Source organism: Electrona antarctica, assembly GCF_951216825.1.
Source record: "Electrona antarctica genome assembly, chromosome: 3".
NCBI classification, from domain to species: Eukaryota; Metazoa; Chordata; class Actinopteri; order Myctophiformes; family Myctophidae; genus Electrona; species Electrona antarctica.
In genome coordinates this window covers 33,593,565-33,613,731 of record NC_136808.1, presented here as the reverse complement: position 1 = coordinate 33,613,731, position 20,167 = coordinate 33,593,565, and the positions used below count along the sequence as shown (strand labels likewise).

Below are 20,167 nucleotides of genomic sequence, written 5' to 3'. Positions count from 1 at the left end.
CAAACTGGAAGAAATCCAAAAATCACGTCACTCCATCTTTAAACATTCTATAGCAAAGAGTACTATAGCTACTATAGCGTTATATCAGAATATAGAGCTATTTAACACTTATTTTAACCAAATAAATTTACAGTACCCTATAAACAACAGTTTAACAAAACAAACGAGTAAATAAGATGAAGTGAACAGGGATGTACAGCTGATAGAAAAGTGCACCTTTATTTTATTAACTTGACAGAAAAGTGAATGTGCAGACGTGTTTTCTGGATAGCACTATTGCTATTATTTACACTCTTAAAGTTAAATTAACAATGAGGATTTGATCAGTGTAGATTGGTGTGCCAGAAAATACAAAAAAAGAATTGGTATCAAATGGGGGTCCATGGTCTATTGCATAACGACCTGGGGGTTAAGCCAGTGCTTTGTACTGTGGTTCTCAAACATTGTCATGTCAAGGACTAAATTGGTATGTTATATATATTTGGCCGCGGACCCCCTCATCAGAAAATGTTTTGTGCCGGGGACCCCCAGAAGAGAAGATTTGTGTACAAAATGTACAAGCTTGCTGTGAGTTTGTACGTCTGCTTTTTTCCAATAGCCAACATATAGTGAGTATACTGTATAGTTTTGCAGAGGACCCCCTGGCTGAACCCGTCCCCTATTGAGAATGGCTGATATAAACAATCATCAGGCTCCATGGATCATGCTTCATTATCTCTGCTGGCCGGCCTCTGTGAGGTCCAGGTTGATGCCGGACGACAGAAGTTCTCCGCCGTACGAGCGATTCAGCAGCTCCTTGAGCGCCTCGTTCACCTCGTTGTTGTTGAAGACCACCATGGAGAAGCTGCAGTTGGGCCCACCGCCCCCTCCCCCCCCATCCCCCCCCGCGGGTGGGGGGAAGGAGCCCAGGGCCTCCTGCACCCACTTCAGCTCGTTGCTGAGCTCCTGGCGCAGGGCGTCGAAGTGGCTCCGCCTCTCCTGGTAGCGGCTGCTCACAGCGCCGAGGCTGGCGCTGAACGCCCGCATGTCGTCCTGGAAGGTACACGAAGGTCAGGGATGCCACGGGTTAGTACTCGGAACTGATCGAAATTTATCATCTAAATCCACTGAAAGAATGTCTCCACGAGCCTTTTGACATCCACGGTTCTCAAAGCGGGATCCGTGGACCCCGAAATGATTTGCCTATTTTGTTTTAATGCTGTATCATTACAATTATGTTTATCGAATTGAAAAGTGTGCTGTCAGGTTTTGCACACAATCCATTTGAATAAAATGACTATTGGCACATGATTCATATTGCAGAAGTATAGTTTCTGTTTTATAGCAGTGGTTCTCAAACCGACCCTCCAAAATAATCATATTTGAACTGGAGACCCCCCAAAATAATCATATTTGAACTGGAGACCCCCAAAATAATCATATTTGGACTGGAGACCCCCCAAAATAATCATATTTGAACTGGAGACCCCCCAAAATAATCACATTTGAACTGGAGACCACCCAAAATAATCATATTTGAACTGGAGACCCCCCAAAATAATCACATTTGAACTGGAGACCCCCCAAAATAATCATATTTGAACTGGGGGCCCCCCAAAATAATTGTATTTTGAACTGAGGACCCCCAAAATAATCATATTTGAACTGGGGATCACACACACACACACTCTTGGGAAACAATACATTTAGTTTGACTTGGTACTACAGATAAAAATTGTGAAAATAGCCAGTAGATTGGCTATTTTCCCAATAGTTATTTGTGCCTCTAATATTTGGCCAATGTTTGAACATTTTTTACAGTATACCGTTACTTTGTTGATTTCTTTTTGACACAGTAATGGTGTAATAATCCATAGTTTGATCTCCATTACCTGCAGGCTCCTCTTCATGGCCTCCACCTTGCGGAACTCGTAGCGGATCTGGGAGAGCTCGTGGCGCACGCCCTCACTCTCCTCCTTGTAGCACGCCTCCTTCTCGTTGTAGATGGACACCATGGCGTCCATGTCCTCCTGCAGGGAATCGTGGGCCAGCGCCAGGCTGCTGAAGGAGCCCTCCATTTGGCCAATGTCCTCCACCACCTGCATTACATGGGCACGTTGGGGCGTTTTGATGCCGAGTTTAGTCATATTTTTTTTATTAGTCTATTCACATTTAAACCTACAGGTCAATTTGGACAATAAGTCCAAGTGGACCTGTAGGTCTGTATCTCTGAGTGGATACAGAGTGGATAATCGTGGGTTCCAAATAGAACCTACGACGGTCTCATTTGTTTTAATGTACACTGTCAGAGTTAACCCATTCAATCTGGGAAAGCATTTGTGTCATATTAGATATAAGCTATATATATATATATATATATATATATATGTGTGTGACACTTGGTCGTTTTAACTTAAATCATTTCTTTAGTTTGAAGTTAATTTGTTGATTATTGCTTATTTGATTTACTTTATTTTGAAAATAACTGTTCCTATGTCCAAAATGCACATAGCTGAAGCATGCAAGCTTCCCTCACCTACTCGCCAGTGACAGAGGGGAAGATAAACCAGCGTGTGTTTGAATACAGCGCGGCATGGTATGACATTTTTGATTGTTTATATGCAACGCTCACACTCAATTGATTAACGTTGAAGCCTGTAAGGAAGACGTTTGATGTTTTAGTGGACAGTTGAGTGAAGTTGTTTATATTGTCCACAATGCCTGCTTTACTGTGACTGTTTGGTGTCTCAAGTGCCTATTATGCTGTGACTGTTTGGTGTACCTGAGGTTCAATGTAGCTTTCTATGCAGCCCTTAGCACCCTTGATTAGCGGAGCGAGGTATGGGTTTCCATTCATGATTTATTTTGGAATTTAATTTTTGTTTCTGGTATTTCGTTTTGGTTTCTGGTAGATTATTGTGACACTGAATTATAATTTACTGTATACTAGAGCGGTGCCCGTGGGGCCTCTACAGCAGTGCGTGTTGGGCACTGGCCCACCCAGATATTGCGCGTTGCATGCCCCACCCAGATATTATGTCGGTGTCCCTTTTATGCCCATATATGGAGTTCTTTGTCAGGCATGCCCAAATATGGAGTCTGGCCCAGGCAGAGGTCTTTTGTGGCCCGGCAGAGGCCTTTTGTGGTGGTTCTGGACAACCGACTCGACACCTGGCATTGCACTCCCTGTGGGGGTGTGGAACACGTGTATCGAATTTGAATTCTCGAGTTACGTGGATTACAGACGTACAAACGTACAGAGACTTGGTGCATTTATAGTTAGATATACAGTATATGCCATTTTGTTAATCGGCCTCAGGTCTAAAAAGTGCTTCAAATCTTCTTTGCACGACTATTTATGTGTGCATGCGTGCGTGACTGCGTGTGCACAACCTGGGCGAAGCGCTCCATGTTGACGTAGGTGTTGTTGGGGGGCATGCTGGAGTGGGACTTGATGGTGTACTCCCTCAGGCGCTTGGTCTTCAGCTGCCTGCGCTCACGTTTCTTGGTCTCGCGGGCCTTGGTCTCCTCCTTGCATTCGTTAGACTGTTGTAGGGTCAGAGAAAACAGCAGAATATGTCAGCACCACTGGCTTAAACATCGTCTCTGTCGGATGGAAACCTTAGCCTCATACGTCCAAAACCTTTGTACTTATCATGATTAATTTAAAAAAGAAGCACATGTAGCACATCTAAGCTCAAAATGGGGCATAGGGCATTAATTTCCCCAAAACACCACAAAAAGTTACAATATGGAGATAAGAGGTTTCTATCGGGCAGAAAGGAGGCAGAAACCCGGGAGGAAGTGGACTACGAAAGGTGAGGAGCCTAACCGATTTCCTTTTTCTACTTTTCTTTTTCTTTTTTTTGCGATTGAGTTCTTCCAAGGTTGGAGAAAAGGAGATGGAAGTTTAGTGAATGTTGTTTATAAAACGATTTAACATATTATGACTAATATGATGGACTCATGAAGGTGAAACACTGTTGTGTTCATACCTTTATCCAGGGGTGATTCAGAGCATCTTGGATAGTTAACCTTTTCCTGCAGGAAACAAATGTATACAGTATAATGACCTCAATTACCATATTTATCACCAAGGGATGATTGCATTCCAACAGCAAAATATCGAAGCATGAAAATGTTCTCATTTATAGTGAAACTATAGCTCCCTTCCTGCTGCTAAATGATAAGCTAGCTCAGTCGGTAGAGTACTCGCCTTTCGTATACAATGCATTAAATTAAAACCTCACCACTTTCTCAGAAGAACACAGAAGCAGCATTATAGCCTACTACAGCTACTGGGCTGTATTTGGTGTATTTAAGCACTTACATCTTGTCGCTCTCTAGCAGCTGCCTGATGAATCTCTTGGCCAGTTCGCTGGTGTGACAGAAGAACTCCTCGTCAAAGTCGTAGTTTATTGCTGAGATGTTCTTCAGCGTGTCTTGCTTGGTCTCCCCGAGAAATGGCGACGCACCACTTAGTCTGAAACAGAATAGTAGGGGATTTTAGTATGATGTGCTCTTTTTAAAGTGCTCACACCCACATCATATTCATTCAGCTCCATAAACCAATGCGCACATTCATGCACATGTACGCACCATAGGTGTTGCATATAGGCAATGACTGATTGACAAACATCAGCCTCAGCGTTGAATTCAGACACTCAATGCATTTGTTCATGTTTTCTGATTGGTTAGGTGAGCATGTTCACACGATAAACGTCTACGGTTTATGCAACCACTGAAAACAACTATTATTATTTTAATTCTAGTGAATGATGAAAACCGGGACATAGAAAGTAAGTCCTCAACCTACAGGCTACATGGTACCTCAGTTACAACTGTCCGTGGTAAAACATTTTCACTCCACCCCAAATCTCTGCACCAAAAATAGTTGTACAAGAGAGTTGTACAAGCTCACAACTGTGAGCTGTGGTTCAAGTGGTTAAGAATATAGCAAACATTTGGCCAATCAGATTCGACTATATAAGTTCTTAGTCGGAGACAGGCCTAGAGAGGTTTCTGCCCGACAGCAACGAAGAGACATTTCTGTTAGTTTTATCCAGCTGTTTTATACAGATGAAAGGAAACTATTGTAACCATTATATAGGTACAATCAAATTATTATGATGGGGTAATGATGTAATAATAAACTCACAGGATGTAGGTGATGACTCCGATGCTCCACATGTCAGCTTCTAAACCCAGAGGCTCATAGTTGACGATCTCTGGTGCTGAGAATGGCAGATGGCAAGGACAATACACCATTTACATGAGTGTAGATAGGACAATACATCAGTTATACTGTAGCGTCTGAGGTGTAGGGCTTAAGACTCTCTTTATAAAGACAAGAATCGAGGAACGTCCAGCAAGGAAACATAACAGAAAAGAGGACCCCCAAAAAGGATGGTGCGTATATGAAACCTGGACAAACAGACATTCAAAAGGTTGCATAACAATGCAAGAACTATTATATTACTAAAGAAATACTAATAAATAGTGAATATCTTGAAGAAATACTAATAAATAGTGCTGTAGAGTAAATTGCAGTAGGAGAGGCTGAACAAACAGCCATAAAGGACACGCACATCTATATACCTATATAGGCTGGGTGCTGGATCAAAATAAAGTCATAAATGAAGAAATTAAAAAATCCGCACACCATTTGATGCTCCCAATAATATCTTTACTGAAGTGGTGAGTACAATGCATTCTCTTTTTATCTCTGTGCTGTATCATGACTCACCCACAAACTCGGGCGTTCCGAAGATGTTTTTAAATTCGACGCCAGCTTCTATCTTGTGGGCTAGTCCAAAATCAATGAGTTTGATCCTTGGCAAGGGGACGTTCTTGTCCAGGAGCATGATGTTCTCAGGCTGCGGAGCACAAAGCAATGACATGGTTTATGCTGAGCAGATTGATACACATGCGATGAGACGCATTGTGAGCTTGTAGATCTGCTATTTTCAAAAGAACATTTGAAAACTTGAGATGGGAAATTCTCTATAATGAGTACTTTTACTTTTGGTACTTTAATTACATTTTGAAGCCAAACCTTTTGTACTTTTACTCAAGTAGGCCTACGTTGTGAATTCCCGGGCCTTTACTTGTAACGAAGTATTTCTATATTGCAGTATTGATACTTTTCCTTAAGTTTTTTACTTTTTTTATATATATTCCACGATTTTGTAACCCATTTTTTCACCCAGTATCAATTATCTAATGTAATCCTGGGCGCTACACTTCCTCTGCCAACCTGGGGGGGCAGCGGACTGACCTCATGCCTCCTTCTATACATGAGGAGTCCAAGCTGCTTCTTTTCACCTGACAGGGGAGAGTTTCCCCAGCCGGACGTAGCGCGTGAAAGGAACACGTTATTCCGACCCCGGCTGGTCAGGAGGTATAGTCTATAGTTTAGACTAGAGACCAGGATTACTGCATGTTTTTGTGAGGGTACCTACCCTAGGGGACATGGGGAGAACATGCAAACTCCACACAGAAACTACTACTACTGTGTGACTGACAGACAGACAGACAGACAGACAGACAGACAGACAGACAGACAGACAGACAGACAGACAGACAGACAGACAGACAGACAGACAGACAAACAAACAGACCTTGAGGTCAAAGTGGGCGATCTTCCTGGAGTGAAGGTAGTAAACTCCTTCTAAGATCTGTTTGATGAACTGTGTGGCCTCCTCCTCACTCAGAGACTCCTTCTGGGCCAGGAAGTCAAACAGCTCTCCTCCTGATACCCTGCAACTCACACATGCATGTGCGCACACACACACACACATGCACACACATCACTGTCATAAACACTATATGAAATATTGCTGTTGCTACAGAGTATACAATACATTTTGATTTAGGGTATTTACTATTTATTAATAATGTCCCATTCCGCAATGGAAAACGACTGTGAAGGAAATTAACAACCACAAATTATTCGTTATAAGAATGCTTGCGCCTTGATCGGGTGGTCGTAGTTAGTGAGTTAGTTGCAAGATTTTAGACTAAATCTACTACTGTTGATTTTGTTGACTAAAATGTGTTTTGGCAGGCCTTGATGGTGTGGTAATGGCTGATTTTACACTTGGTTGTACTGTGAAAATAGCAGATCTACAAGCTCACAAAGCGTCGCAAGTATGCAGTTTGGCTACTGGATCTCTTCTCCACTAGTCCCTCCCTAACATTTTAGTCTAGTTTTTATTTGTTGATGAAATTATCAACATATTTAGTCTTAGTTTTAGCTTAGTTTGTATTTAGCTTTTATTTAGTTTTTGTCAGTGAAAAAAGTAGGCCTAGTCGACGAACATTTTTTGTCATAGTTTAGTTCACAAAATCAACACTGGTCCCATCTCCAGTCACATGATTCCAGCGGCGCAACTCGCGCACCACGTTCAATTGCACTTGGCAGTGATGGAAAGTAACTAAGTAGCCTACATTTACTTAAAGGACCACTTCACCACTTTTCAACCCATCTTCATATAATTGGTCCTCACTAATAATCATGATAAAAAAAAATGGCATCATCGTTTTTTTAAACAAGATTTTTATTATCGTGAGAACGATGGCTTCCATTTTCGCATTGCAACTGTTCAGGACTAGAAAGCCTGCAGTTTCTAATAGCTTGGATTCCCCATCGATGATGTCACTGGTGGACGGGTTTCTGAACTGCCCACAGTCCTCCTATGAGACACAGACTGAGTAGAAAATAATGGTAGCCATTTTATCATGATTATTAGTGAGGACTAGTATATGAAGATAGGTTGAAAAGTGGTGAAGTGGTCCTTTAAGTAAATAAGTACTGTACATACCGGTAAGTACAATTATGAGGTATTTGTACTTTACTTGAGTATTTCCAATACCTTTAAACTACTCCACTCTCTCAGAGGCAAATATTGTACTTTTACTTCACTAAATGTATTTGAACACTTTATTTACTAGTTACTTTGTAGATTTGTATTATTATTACAAAACATACATTAACCACTTCAGCCCTATATATTTCAGCCATTTGAAAATAGCAGATCTACAAGCTAACAATGTGTCGCATCGCGGCGCATTGTGAGCTTGTTGATTTGCCATTTTCAAAATATTTGTATACATTTGAAAACTTCAATTGAGACATTCTGCATAGTGAGTACATTCTACCTTTGGTACTTTAAGTACATTTTGACACCAATACTTTTGTACTTTTACTCGAGTACATTTTGAATTCCGGACTTCTACTTGAAAGCTGGGAGTGTTTCTGCATTGCAGTATTGATATTTTTTACTTAGGTAAAACATGTGAGTACGTTTTCCAGCACTGCAGCAGCGGCGGTGTTAACTCACAGCTCCAGGATGAGCACCACGTCGGTGCGGTTCTCGTAGACGTCGTGCAGTGTGACGATGTTGGGATGCTGCACCTCCCGCAGGATGTCCACCTCCCGCTGGATCTCCTCGCGCCTCACCCCTCTCAGGCTGGCCACACTCTGACGCTTCTTTATGAACTTAGCGGCAAACTGACGCCCCGTGCTCCTCTCCACGCACTGCTTCACCATGGCAAACTGACCACTGTAGCGCACACACGCACGGACACATGCACGCACGGACACACGCACGCACGGACACACGCATGCACAGACACACACACACAGCCAACAGAGGATTAACACAACTGGTTCTCAAAAAGAAAGTCCCATTCAAAAGATTCCAAATTCCAAATATATATTTATTTATTTCATAAAATGTATACATTTATCTATTTGTTTATTTAAATTAATCCATAAATTAGAAGAATAAAGAAAGAAAAGAAAAGCAGTGCATAGCAGATCGTGCCTTTCCTCTTACCCCTAAACCTATATGCCTTTTTTTACTATTTTGAAAAACATTTTTGAATAGTTCAAATATGATGATCGACTAGTTGAACAATGTTAAAATGTTTTTTGCCGAAAATAGGGCCCATAAAATGCCTCTTTTGGGTCTCAAGCTAAAACGTTCTGGATGATTAGAGACCGATTAGAGAGTGATTCTCAACAGTGGGGTCCTTGTCCAGGGGATCCCCAGCTAAAAGAGGAACTATTTAAACTATGGCTGGGCACTTAAAGGGACACTTCACCCCTTTTGCAACCAGATCTTATTACTTGCGCAAGCAGAGCGTGCAAGTAATGTTTTTCGTCAGGTGCTACGATGCGTATGTCCCTTAGCAGCATATGAGTATATGATGTGATGAAGATATGTACCAATGCCAGGGTAATAACAGGCATAAGTAATCATTACGTCATATGCTGGCACGGGACATACGTAGGGCGGCTGTGGCTCAGGAGGTAGAGCAGGTCGTCCAATGATCCCTGGGTCGGCGGTTCGAATCCCGGCTCCTCCTGTCCACATGTCGAAGTGTCCTTGGGCAAGACACTGAACCACACATTGCCTCCAATGAGTTGGTCGGTGTGAGCTCGCCACCATTGGTGTGTGAATGTGGGAAGTGAGGACGCTGGCGTCGACTGTTCGCCACTTCACCTCCCAATGTATGAATGAATGAACCATTGTAAAGCGCTTTGAGCACTCGGAAAAGCACTATAAAAATGCAATTCATTATACGGAAGCAGACCGTGCAGGTATGTTTTCCGTCATGCTACGAAGCGTATGTCCCATGACGTGATGAAGATATGTACCAATGCCAGGGTAATAACAGGCATAAGTAATAATTTTTCTTTGAGAAACTACAAGTGGATCTTGGACACTTCTAAAACGATGGACTGTATTTCCTTTATAGATTACCATACCATACTTCAAAATACTACTTTTTTTCCTCCAAAAGCAAGGTACGTAGCAAATAGCTAAACCTAATAATTCAATATTGCAAACGTTCTTTCACAGAGAGGCTGAGATTTGAAAGTTTGTAGCGGTCTACAGTACTTGCACACTCTGCTTGCGCACTAGTAGGCCATTTATGGCCTACTTGTGTGCAACAAGCAAGTAGGCACTCGACAGAGTGCAGTTCTAGTTTTAATTATGTTTGGGAGACAAGAAACACTTTCCTGGGGTTTTTATGTGGGTAATTACGTGTTTTTAGATATTTGAGTATTGCAAAGTGTTCATGATGTCATGGACACTGGTCTGGAAGGAAGTGAGCCCAGTGTCCATGACATCATGAACACTTTGAAATACTAAAATATCTAAAAACACAAGTTACCCACATAAAAACCTCAGGAAAGTGTTTCTTGTCTCCCAAACATCATTAAAATAAGATCTGGTTGCAAAAGGGGTAAAGTGGCCCTTTAACCAAAAACATAATAAAAAACAATATTCATGGACTTGATCCTGCTCATATAGGTTAGCGTCGTTGTGAGCTTATAGATCTGCTATTTTCAAATTGTAATGTATAGAAGGGTTGTTAAACTGATGTTCATGTAAGCCTATATTAACTGGTTTTGCTGGGGACCCCCTGGAACCCCTTCAAGGACCCCCTGGGGCGTCCCCGGACCACACCTTGAGGACGACTGCACTATAAAGCTAATTCCACGAATCCACCACAAGCAAACTAAGTGGTCTATACATAGTGCTGTGGTATTTCTGTAGCCAAATACTGGTGGGGTGAGATGAGAGTTGACTCTACTCCAACATCGCTCGCACGCACACATGCGCACACGCGTGCGCACACACACGCACACACACACACACACACACACACACACACACACACACACACACACACACACACACACACACACACACACATCAACAACACCAACGACACCAACGGACACGGTTTGTAAAAGGTTGGATATCATTGCTGTCAGCCTGAAACCTTGTATCACCATATTTATACTTGTTGTTTATGACTAAGACTAAATCTTTTCTGGCAAATTTAACATTGCATTAAGACTAAAACTAAGACTAAGGTTTTTCAGAAGACTAAATAGGACTAAGACTAAATTGTGTGTTATTCAAAAGACTAAGAGTTAATCAAAATATTCTGAACAAATGAACACTGAACTAAATACGAACTACATTGGATATCGGAACACGTTTTCTTTTTTTAACCATTTCTTGAAAAGTGACAGTTTTGTACATACGAAGTATCCACATGACAGTGATGATACAAGCAACAACAAGCAACAGATAGCAGAAGTCAGCACAGTTTGGTTGTGAGAGGCAGTGTTGCCAGATTTTGCGAGAGAAATAAGCAACCATGTCTATGAAAACAAGCAAAACAATAGTCAATCTACAAGCTCCTTGTGAGCTACATGTATAAATCGACTATTTAAAAAAAGAAAATCACACTTGTGTGAAGTGAGGGCCGCCTCACTTTGGGTCGCGGTTTACTGCTCTAAACAAACATTAAAAGTCCAGAGACTTGGCTGCTATATGACGTAATTAAACTACCACATTTTTATTTAGAAGCAACTTTACAGAACAAACAATCTCAAAATTGCTTGTTATAAGCAGACATGGCAACGCAGGCATCAGTCAGCTGTAGTGTTAGGTTGTCAGATGATGACTGTGTTGTGACAGCTGCATGCTGGGTAAGCCAACATTCACATTTTATACTTACGTGTCACTGTCAGTGTCATCATGCACGGAAATAGCCGATCTACAAGCTCACAATGCTTGCACTGCTCTGCTGCCATGCATGGTGTGAGCTTGTAGATCGGTGCGAGACACTGTCTGTGAGTAAATAAAATATAAACAAGGCTTCCTTCGTGGTTCTATTTAGGACTCGTCTAAAGATAGGACCCAGAAGAGGGCCTTGACACAGCAACGTGTGTGTGTGTGTGTGTGTGTGTGTGTGTGTGTGTGTGTGTGTGTGTGTGTGTGTGTGTGTGTGTGTGTGTGTGTGTGTGTGTGTGTGTGTGTGCGTGTGTGCGTGTGCGCGCGTGCGCGCGTGTGTCACAACACAGTGGTGGGAAAAGTACTCTTTTTACTTAAGTAAAAATATCAATACTGGCTGCAATATAAAAATACTCAATTTCAAAATGTTCAAAATGTACTTGAGTAAAAGCACAAAAGCATTGGCATCAAAATGTACTTAAAGTACCAAGAGTATAAGTACTCATACAGAATGTCCCGTTTCAAGTTTTCAAATGTATAAAAATCTTTTGAAAATAGCATATCTACAAGCTCGCAATGCATTGTGACCTTGTGGATCTGATATTGTCAAATGTCTGAAATGTATGTTTTGTAATAACAATCAAAATCAACAAAGTAACTATAGTACTGAAATTCTGAAAAACTTTAATGATTACCTTCCCAATTCTTCACCAATGTCATAGAAGTCCTCAACGTTCTGTTGTCTGAACGACGCCATGCCTGCAGTCCTCACTGAGGTGAGAAGGAAGTATTAGTGCGAGGAAATGGCAACTAAGATCAGAGAAACGCTTTTGATGAATTATATATATATATATATATATATATATATATATATATATATATATATATATATATGCTATATTACAGGTGTAACACTGTGGTTGAAATTAGTGCCATGCATCGTTTTGATTGTTTCCAGAAAGAGAAAGAAGAGAGAGAAGAGGGGAAGGGGGTAAGTGACAGGGAAAAAAGAAGAAATAAAAAAGGGATAACGTATACATATTAATAATAAAATAAGGTGCATGAGCATAGCAGCTGTTATCTGTTGCCAGACATTAAGCAATAAGAATATCAATGCATGCACATGAGGATTAAGAGTATCTGCAAGTGTCAAGTTCAACCATATAGTCATCAAAGGTTGCTTTACTGGTATAATCCACAGATGGACCTGATGACAGGCGATGGTCAACCGGAGCTCAACATGAGCAGTTTGTAGTTCAGTGCCTTCATGCTCAAGGACACTTCTGGCAGTAACACAGGGGAGCCTGGGATCGAACCCGGAAGCTTCTGTTATTTTTATTTTATCGATTCTGATGTTTGTGTACATCTGACAGTTTTTGTGACTAGCATGGGTCAGTGAAAGTGAAGTAAATTTTATTATACCCCAATATCACAAAAGATTTCCCAAATGGCTGCACGTGGAAAAAAAAACAATATAAAAAAAAAACAATAATTAAACGCAAGGAGTGCAAAATTCAGGACCGCACACAACAGAACATCCGTGGCTTTGAGATAGCAAAGTGAGGAACAGTTTAAGTTAGTAATCCAAACAGAGAATGTACAGTTACAATGACTATTAGGATCATATGTAGCTGTCTCCATAGACAGTTGTCAAATTCAGCATACAGTCTAATCTGGAACAAAACCTTTTCAAATGTGTGTCCAGGCTGGTCACCCATTTGAAAAGGTCCAGGGCCCAAATATGTATCAACTTGGGGGTCCTGGACAGTACCTTTTCATGTCAAGGACCCCCAAATATGTATTGAAAGGCTGTATAGCTTTCATCGATGATAGGCGGGTTTCTGAACTGTCCACAGCCCACCAATAAGACACAGAGTGAGTAGGGGGAAAATGGTGCCATTTTAATTATTGTGAAATCTTCTGCATAGCTAATGAATATTATATTTTTAAAGTAGCCTAGATGGAAAGTTCCTCAGTGTTTGTTCAACTCTGAAATACTTAAAATGTATAACCAAATGGACCCTGTTTGTATTTATTTTATTTGAGATGGACAGTCACATTGCACAGACAGTGTTCTAGCCATACGCCTAGCAGCTACAGCACAACAAGTGCTTATTTTCAGCACCTGTCCACGGCAGGCTTTTTTTCTAAAGGGAATAAATCTGAAAAACAATCAAATACTGGGAAAGACAACAATCATACCAATAAACCATTGATTGATTGATTGATTGATTGAAGAATTTATTAACAGTTTGCAGAATTACAGTACATTTCAAGCACAAACTCAATACAAAGGCTGTTAACTGTGAGTGGACGACCCAATTAAGCATTACACTTGTTTCCAATAGGGTCCACCATGTTCAAATCATCAAAACATTTAGAGACGTACAAATAGACACTTCTATAGACAGAACAGGAATTCATCATAAAGGAGGTAAAAAGGGAAAAGAGATATATACAGTGAGGGGGGAAAAAGGGGGGGGCGGGGGGGGGGATTCACAGAGTGAACCACAGAGTTCCAGAGTTCTTTACTGGGAAAACAGACCAAATGCATTACATTATTTTGTGAGCTTGCATGCAGATCTATTTTCACTAGTTTGGGTCCCGGGTAGACAACTGATTTTATTTCTCTTTAGGGTCTTTCTTCCCGAGCTAACGGGTTTGGGAACCACTTCTCTAGAGATCTGACTATTGTTATTTGTAATTCTAGCCTAGATGTGTATAGCCTATCTCAGAGCCAAAATAAATGTAGTAGCCTACATTAATTAACCCAGAGCATAATTGACTGTGTAGTGTAGTGTACAACACATACACAGGGGTAATATTGCAACAAAAAATAAAACAAGGCTCTTACCGTGGTGCTGTAGACGGACGGAGTGTCCTCCTGCTCGGGGACACACTTCGTCCCTGACTGTGACACACCAGCTGTTCCCATGCGCGTCACCATACTGCGCTCCAGCGTCTTAGCTCCACAAGACAGTCACTGAAGATAGCACGCTGCACGTTCTATAATTATGTTCACAATGTAATTGATTGCTTAAAGTGCTTACAATATGTATGTCATTTGTCTGATTTCGAACAATGTCAGTCAAGACTATGTGACCGCTTTGGTCGAGAGAGAAAGAGAGAGAGAGAGAGAGAGAGAGAGAGAGAGAGAGAGAGAGAGAGAGAGATCATAATAATGAATAATGATATCATGTAAATGTACTAGTCCTATTATAGCATATTCTGTTTCTGTACCACGAAGATCAGTGCTAACAGAACAAGAAAGAAACTGTGATCAGATTCCCAGGTTCCCAACCACTGCGACCCCCTTTCCACCGGTTGGTTCCGATTCAGTTCTTTTTGGTTCTTAGTCCATCTGCTGCCCCATCTGGCGGAGTCAGGTTAAGTCCATGAACCAGAGCTCCAAAATTGGTGGGAAAAACTAGACCTATATTAAATTGTTTATATGATCTATAAACAATTTAATATAGGTCTAGTTTTTCCCACCAATTTTACAAGACAAGACAAGTAAATTAATACATGATAACCCTTCCACAGTATATTTGTTTTTGCACATTTTTGATTATTTTGCATATTTTCCTACATAATGCCTCATTTGCATATGTAAAATTTGTAATACAACTCAATTCATAATTAGCCCTTCACTAAGTCCCTCCCCAACCCATCCTTGTCCAATAGGCACGTTAGCAGCGAAGAAAGCTTGACCTGCATAGCAACTGTTGCTAAACTATTTGGATTGGCATTGGACAATCGCTTTTTGGGGTGAGATTTAGTGAAGGGCTAATTAACGTTCCAATTTTGGAGCTCTGGCTCATGGACTAAGAACCAAAAAGAACTGAACCGGTTCCCATTGGGAACCAACCGGTGGAAAAGGGGCCTGAGTGTACCACTAGTGGTAGGCTCCTACTTGAGCCCCCCTCTGGTGGTACAGTAGGCCTACACAGAGGAGTCGCCCAAAAAAGGAGGAAAGACAAAAGTGGTACATTACTACAGGTAGTAAGTTCTAACCAATTAAGCAATTGGTTGAAATAGGCTATCCAGCCGTGCTGAAATGGGCATACAGCACACCTAGCCGTTAATAGAAGATTTGAGAACGGATTAATCACTAGCTATCAGTTGTGCTGATTAGTGATTAGACTGACTTTTGTCTGACAATGGAACAAAAAGGGCAGGTACACGCTCCTTCATTTTAACATCAGTTATTATGGTGGTACATGATTTTCCATTAAACTAAACATTTACCATTAAACCACACAATAAACTTTAAATTAAAGTAATAACCACCATTTATTACCATTAAAGTAAACAACACAATTTGAGTAAAGGTATTATCCATAACCTACCAATAAACTAAACAAGACACTTTAAGTTAAAGTTAAAGTAATAACCACCTTTCTCTGTCAGTCACAATGCAGCACATTCAACTATTTGATTTGTTAATATAATCTGCCATGCATGGTTTGAAATGAGAAATGTCCTCTTCCTACCAACAAAGGGTGAAATGTCGCCACCTACTGTACTGAGTGTGTAACACGAGTTCACTAGTGCAAGTAGCCTATACCAGTAAGACCTCGCCCTAAAAGACAAGGTTGCCGCGTGCACGCATCCGCCTATGGCGCTTTGGCATGGGGGGGTCAGATCAACATATGGAATGAATTATGTACTAGTGGCCATATATGGAGCGTGTCTTGAGTGTACAGGGTTTGATGAGGTCAAATCAACCTGCAACATGCATATGGAATGTCAGGTCAGCTCCATATATGGAGATCTAAGGGTGGCAGCGGTGTCTTGAGTCTACAAGGTTTGATGAGGTAGGGCCATATATGGAGCGTGTCTTGAGTGTACAGGCCCACAGGGTTTGATGAGGTCAGAACATGCATATGGAATGTCAGAACAGATGATCTAAGGGTGGCAGTGCCCGTCTAGGCTCTAGACGGGCACTGCCCCTCTAGAGTCAAACTCTAGAGTTTGAATGGAGAGGTATCAGTCAAAAGGGAGACAGGAAGGACGGGTGGGGAGGGATCAACATATGGAATGTCAGAACGGGTCAGTCCATATAGGGAGATCTAAGGGTTTGAGGTCTAATGTATAGAGTTGCTGGCCGGCTCCATAATTATGCAGATCTAGGTGATGATCCAGTCTTCTCCATGTATGGCTATCCAGGGTTTGATGAGGTCAGGTCAGTGCCGTGATCTTCATATATGGAGACGGCCATATATGGAGCGTGTCATGAGGCGTGATGGACTGACGACCATATATGGTGGCGTGATGGACTGACGGCCATATATATGGTGGCGTGACGGAGTCACTGACAGGTTTTGCAGGTTTTTATAGTAATCTGCGACCTACAGTCGCAATCACTGGTTCTCAACGTGGGGTCTGGGCCCAGTGGGGTCCCTTAACAGGTCTGCAACTCTGAGAGTGTACAAATGGAATCGAATGGACCCTTTTATTTATAGCTGTATGGGCCAGTGCATGCTCAGAGTTAAGTAAACATTTATAGAGTCATTCATTATTTATACAGTCATATATTCATACAGTGTAGATCCAGCCAGCCATCCAAAATTTGAGAGGACCTGTGATGTCATGACATACTTTTTATTTGTATTTTTTCTATTAATTTGTTCATTAAGGTCCACAGAATGAGAGGTCTGCTCTGCCGGAAATATCACGAAAAAAGTTATGGCCATTTTTGTATACCCCACCGTCTATGGTGGGGTATGCAAAAATGGCCATAACCATGTTTGTAGGCCAAGGGGTGTTCTTCTTGCAAAACTAATGCTTGGAATGGATTCAGAATCATGAAAACCCCCTAGTTTGACATGTCATATGCTACTTAAAGTATGATGACATTTTGCCTTATATTGGTTGTTTATGGTGTGGTAGGCCTATACAAAAATGGCCATAACTTTTTTTTTCGCAATGTTTGACAATCAGAAGTTGATGAAAGCAATAAGGTACACTGTGTATCTGCTCGGCACAAGAGTATTGTCTTATTTAATGAAGCAACATTTCGGTCACTAGGGACCTTCCTCAGGCATAACACATCATTTTGACAGAGTTACTTATATACAAACATTTGAAAAAGAATCAACCAATCACAATAGACAGAGTCTAATTAGAGGAAGAGGTACAGCTTGTGATGATCCTCAATTTGCTGACATCATTTAAAGGCACAAGGACCCCAAATAACTTTTACATAATTTCAGTTACATTCTAAAAATCATTATACGAGAAAAGATGTAAAGACTAATGGTTGTACAAATACATTAGGAAATCAACATAGTCAACAATAAGAGACAAAAGTCACTAGGTCCTGCTCTCATGACATACAGACAATGAGAGTGGAAAATACATAGAATATATATATACATACACAAACCAAATTCACTCAACGAGGCAAGAAGTTCTGAATTAAAGTGTTTATATATTTGACGCATTAGTAAATAGCGTTGGGGTGGGGGTGGGGGGGGGGGGGGGTTATAGAGCCAAATAGGGCCCTTAAAGGTGATGAGACACTCGACTATAGAGTACTGAAAAACATGCAAACTTATAACATGATGTTTAGTAACAGTTCATCATTGAGCCCCTTTGTGCCCCCTTTGTGCCAGTGACTGGCCTACGCACCTGTGCATACGCCTGATTGCTAGGTGTGCGATAGTTTTCTCCTACTGACAATCAGAAGTTGACAAATGAGCGTTAGATGCCAGAAACATGACTTAATTGCTTGATTTAGGACGGTTTATGTGACAGCGCCTTTCGCCCTGCCCCTATGCAGCTTTCGTCCTGCCAAAAGCGCTGTGCGGAAGTGAGCGCGAGATCACTTTACTTGCCGATTGCGTCAGACTCGTTTCACCAAAATTAAAAAACACTGTGGGTAATGGGAGAGGACAAGTGTATCTTGTTCACAAAAAAGTTTGGTTACTTGAAATTAATTAATTTCTGTGCATGGAGGGAATTAGTCAAATAAATAAATACAATAAATTTGCATTTATATAGCGCCTTTATCCAAGGCGCTTTACATAGATTGTGCATTACATTCACCCATTCATACACCGATTGCAGCGGAAGCCATGCAAGGTACCAACCAGCACATCGGGAGCAATTTGGGGTTCAGTGTCTTGCCCAAGGACACTTCGACATGTAGACAGGAGGAGCCGGGATTCAAACCGCTGACCCATGGATCATTGGACGACCTGCTCTACCTCCTGAGCCACAGTCGCCCCCCTAGTAAAATGTGCGTCAACCGACCTGGCTCTCCCCCTAGGCTATATAACTGTGACTGGTGTCAACTCAAACAACGTCAGATCATAGGTAGCAGAGAAGAAACTAATCTTGATGTGTCGGGGGAGGTTGGATTTTCACACACTGGTCATACTAAGAGTGAAGAGATCCTACTGTCAGCTGTCCAGCAGTCCAAATATTATTAAATTAAATTTCAGAGGCGAAGTGATGTCGGCCTCAGGCCGCCCTGAGGCCTACCGCACTTCATTTCATCATCTTATAAGGAATGTTGCGTGGCACATCTATGCACGGAATATCTATGTTCACAGTGAAAGGGACGTGTTGTTGATGATGATGACTGCCCCTAAGAACCACACGCCCACTTGCTACGCATGTTCCCTTTGGGAAACCCAGCCAATAGGCCTTCCTGTCAAGATGTACCTGTCAAAATACTTTCAACGAAGTCCACAATCACAACACCAGAGGGAGTTCAACAAACCACGTGCAAACCACATTTTAAACAAGGGTTTAAATGCATTTCGTACCTATGCACACCAACATATGGAACGCCCTACCAACATTAATCATAATAATAATAATACAACTTTTTTGTATAGCACCTTTCATGACATGAAATGCAGCTCAAAGTGCTTTACAGAGCAATGAAGGAAAAAAAGAAAAGAAAAGAAAAGCAAGGCATAAAACATTAAAATAATAGCAGTAATGTAATACAGTGAGGACATGAATAACAAGGAATTTAAAAGATCAACTAAAAGCAAGAGTGTAGAAGTGGGTCTTGAGCTGTGCTTTAAAAATGTCTACAGAGGCTGCCTGTCGAAGGTATAGTGGGAGTTTGTTCCACGCCATCGGCCTGTAGAAGCAGAAAGCTGCTTCACCGTGTTTTTTTGTTGCCATTTTTTTAGGCACAGCGAGCAGGCCAGCAGTGGAAGACCCGAGGGGGCGGTTTGAGACATATTTAGGCAGGCAGTCATGTAGGTAGGAAGGTGCGAGACCATTGAGAGCTTTATAAAGTAAAATAATTTTAAAATCAATCCTAAAAACAACCGGAAGCCAATGCAGTGATGCTAAAACTGGAGTGATATGTTCTCTCATCTTAGTTTGTTAAAACTCTGACCGCCACATTTTGGACAAGTTGTAAACTGTCAGTTGTTTTCTACGCACCTGTCGCCTTTTTATAAACTGTCCCCTGTAAAACAGTAACAAATCCCCCCCTGCCCCCTTCTTCTCCCTTTCCATACATGTTTTTTTATTTTTTTTACTTTTTTAAATTATATATGATGATTTCCTTTGTTTCACAGAAGAGTAGTATGTCATTAAATGTTCTGATGAATTGAAAATGGAGGACCCTTATTATGTAAACAAGTCTTTGTGCTTTTTCTGGTTCTTATAAAGTA

General features: G+C 41.3%; 1 protein-coding gene across 1 annotated transcript; it reads right to left on the bottom strand.

Moving 5' to 3' along the window:
- Nucleotides 1–207: 207 nt before the first annotated feature.
- On the bottom strand, nt 208–14,424 carry dapk2a (death-associated protein kinase 2a). Its single transcript, XM_079497175.1, has 11 exons — nt 14,377–14,424; nt 12,218–12,293; nt 8,322–8,543; nt 6,600–6,738; nt 5,726–5,855; nt 5,138–5,213; nt 4,310–4,462; nt 3,975–4,020; nt 3,373–3,525; nt 1,872–2,078; nt 208–1,032 (listed from the first exon to the last, which is right to left on the bottom strand). The coding sequence occupies exons 2-11, from the start codon at nt 12,277–12,279 to the stop codon at nt 712–714; spliced, it is 1,509 nt and encodes a 502-aa protein (XP_079353301.1). The 5' UTR covers nt 12,280–12,293; nt 14,377–14,424; the 3' UTR covers nt 208–711.
- Nucleotides 14,425–20,167: the final 5,743 nt, after the last annotated feature.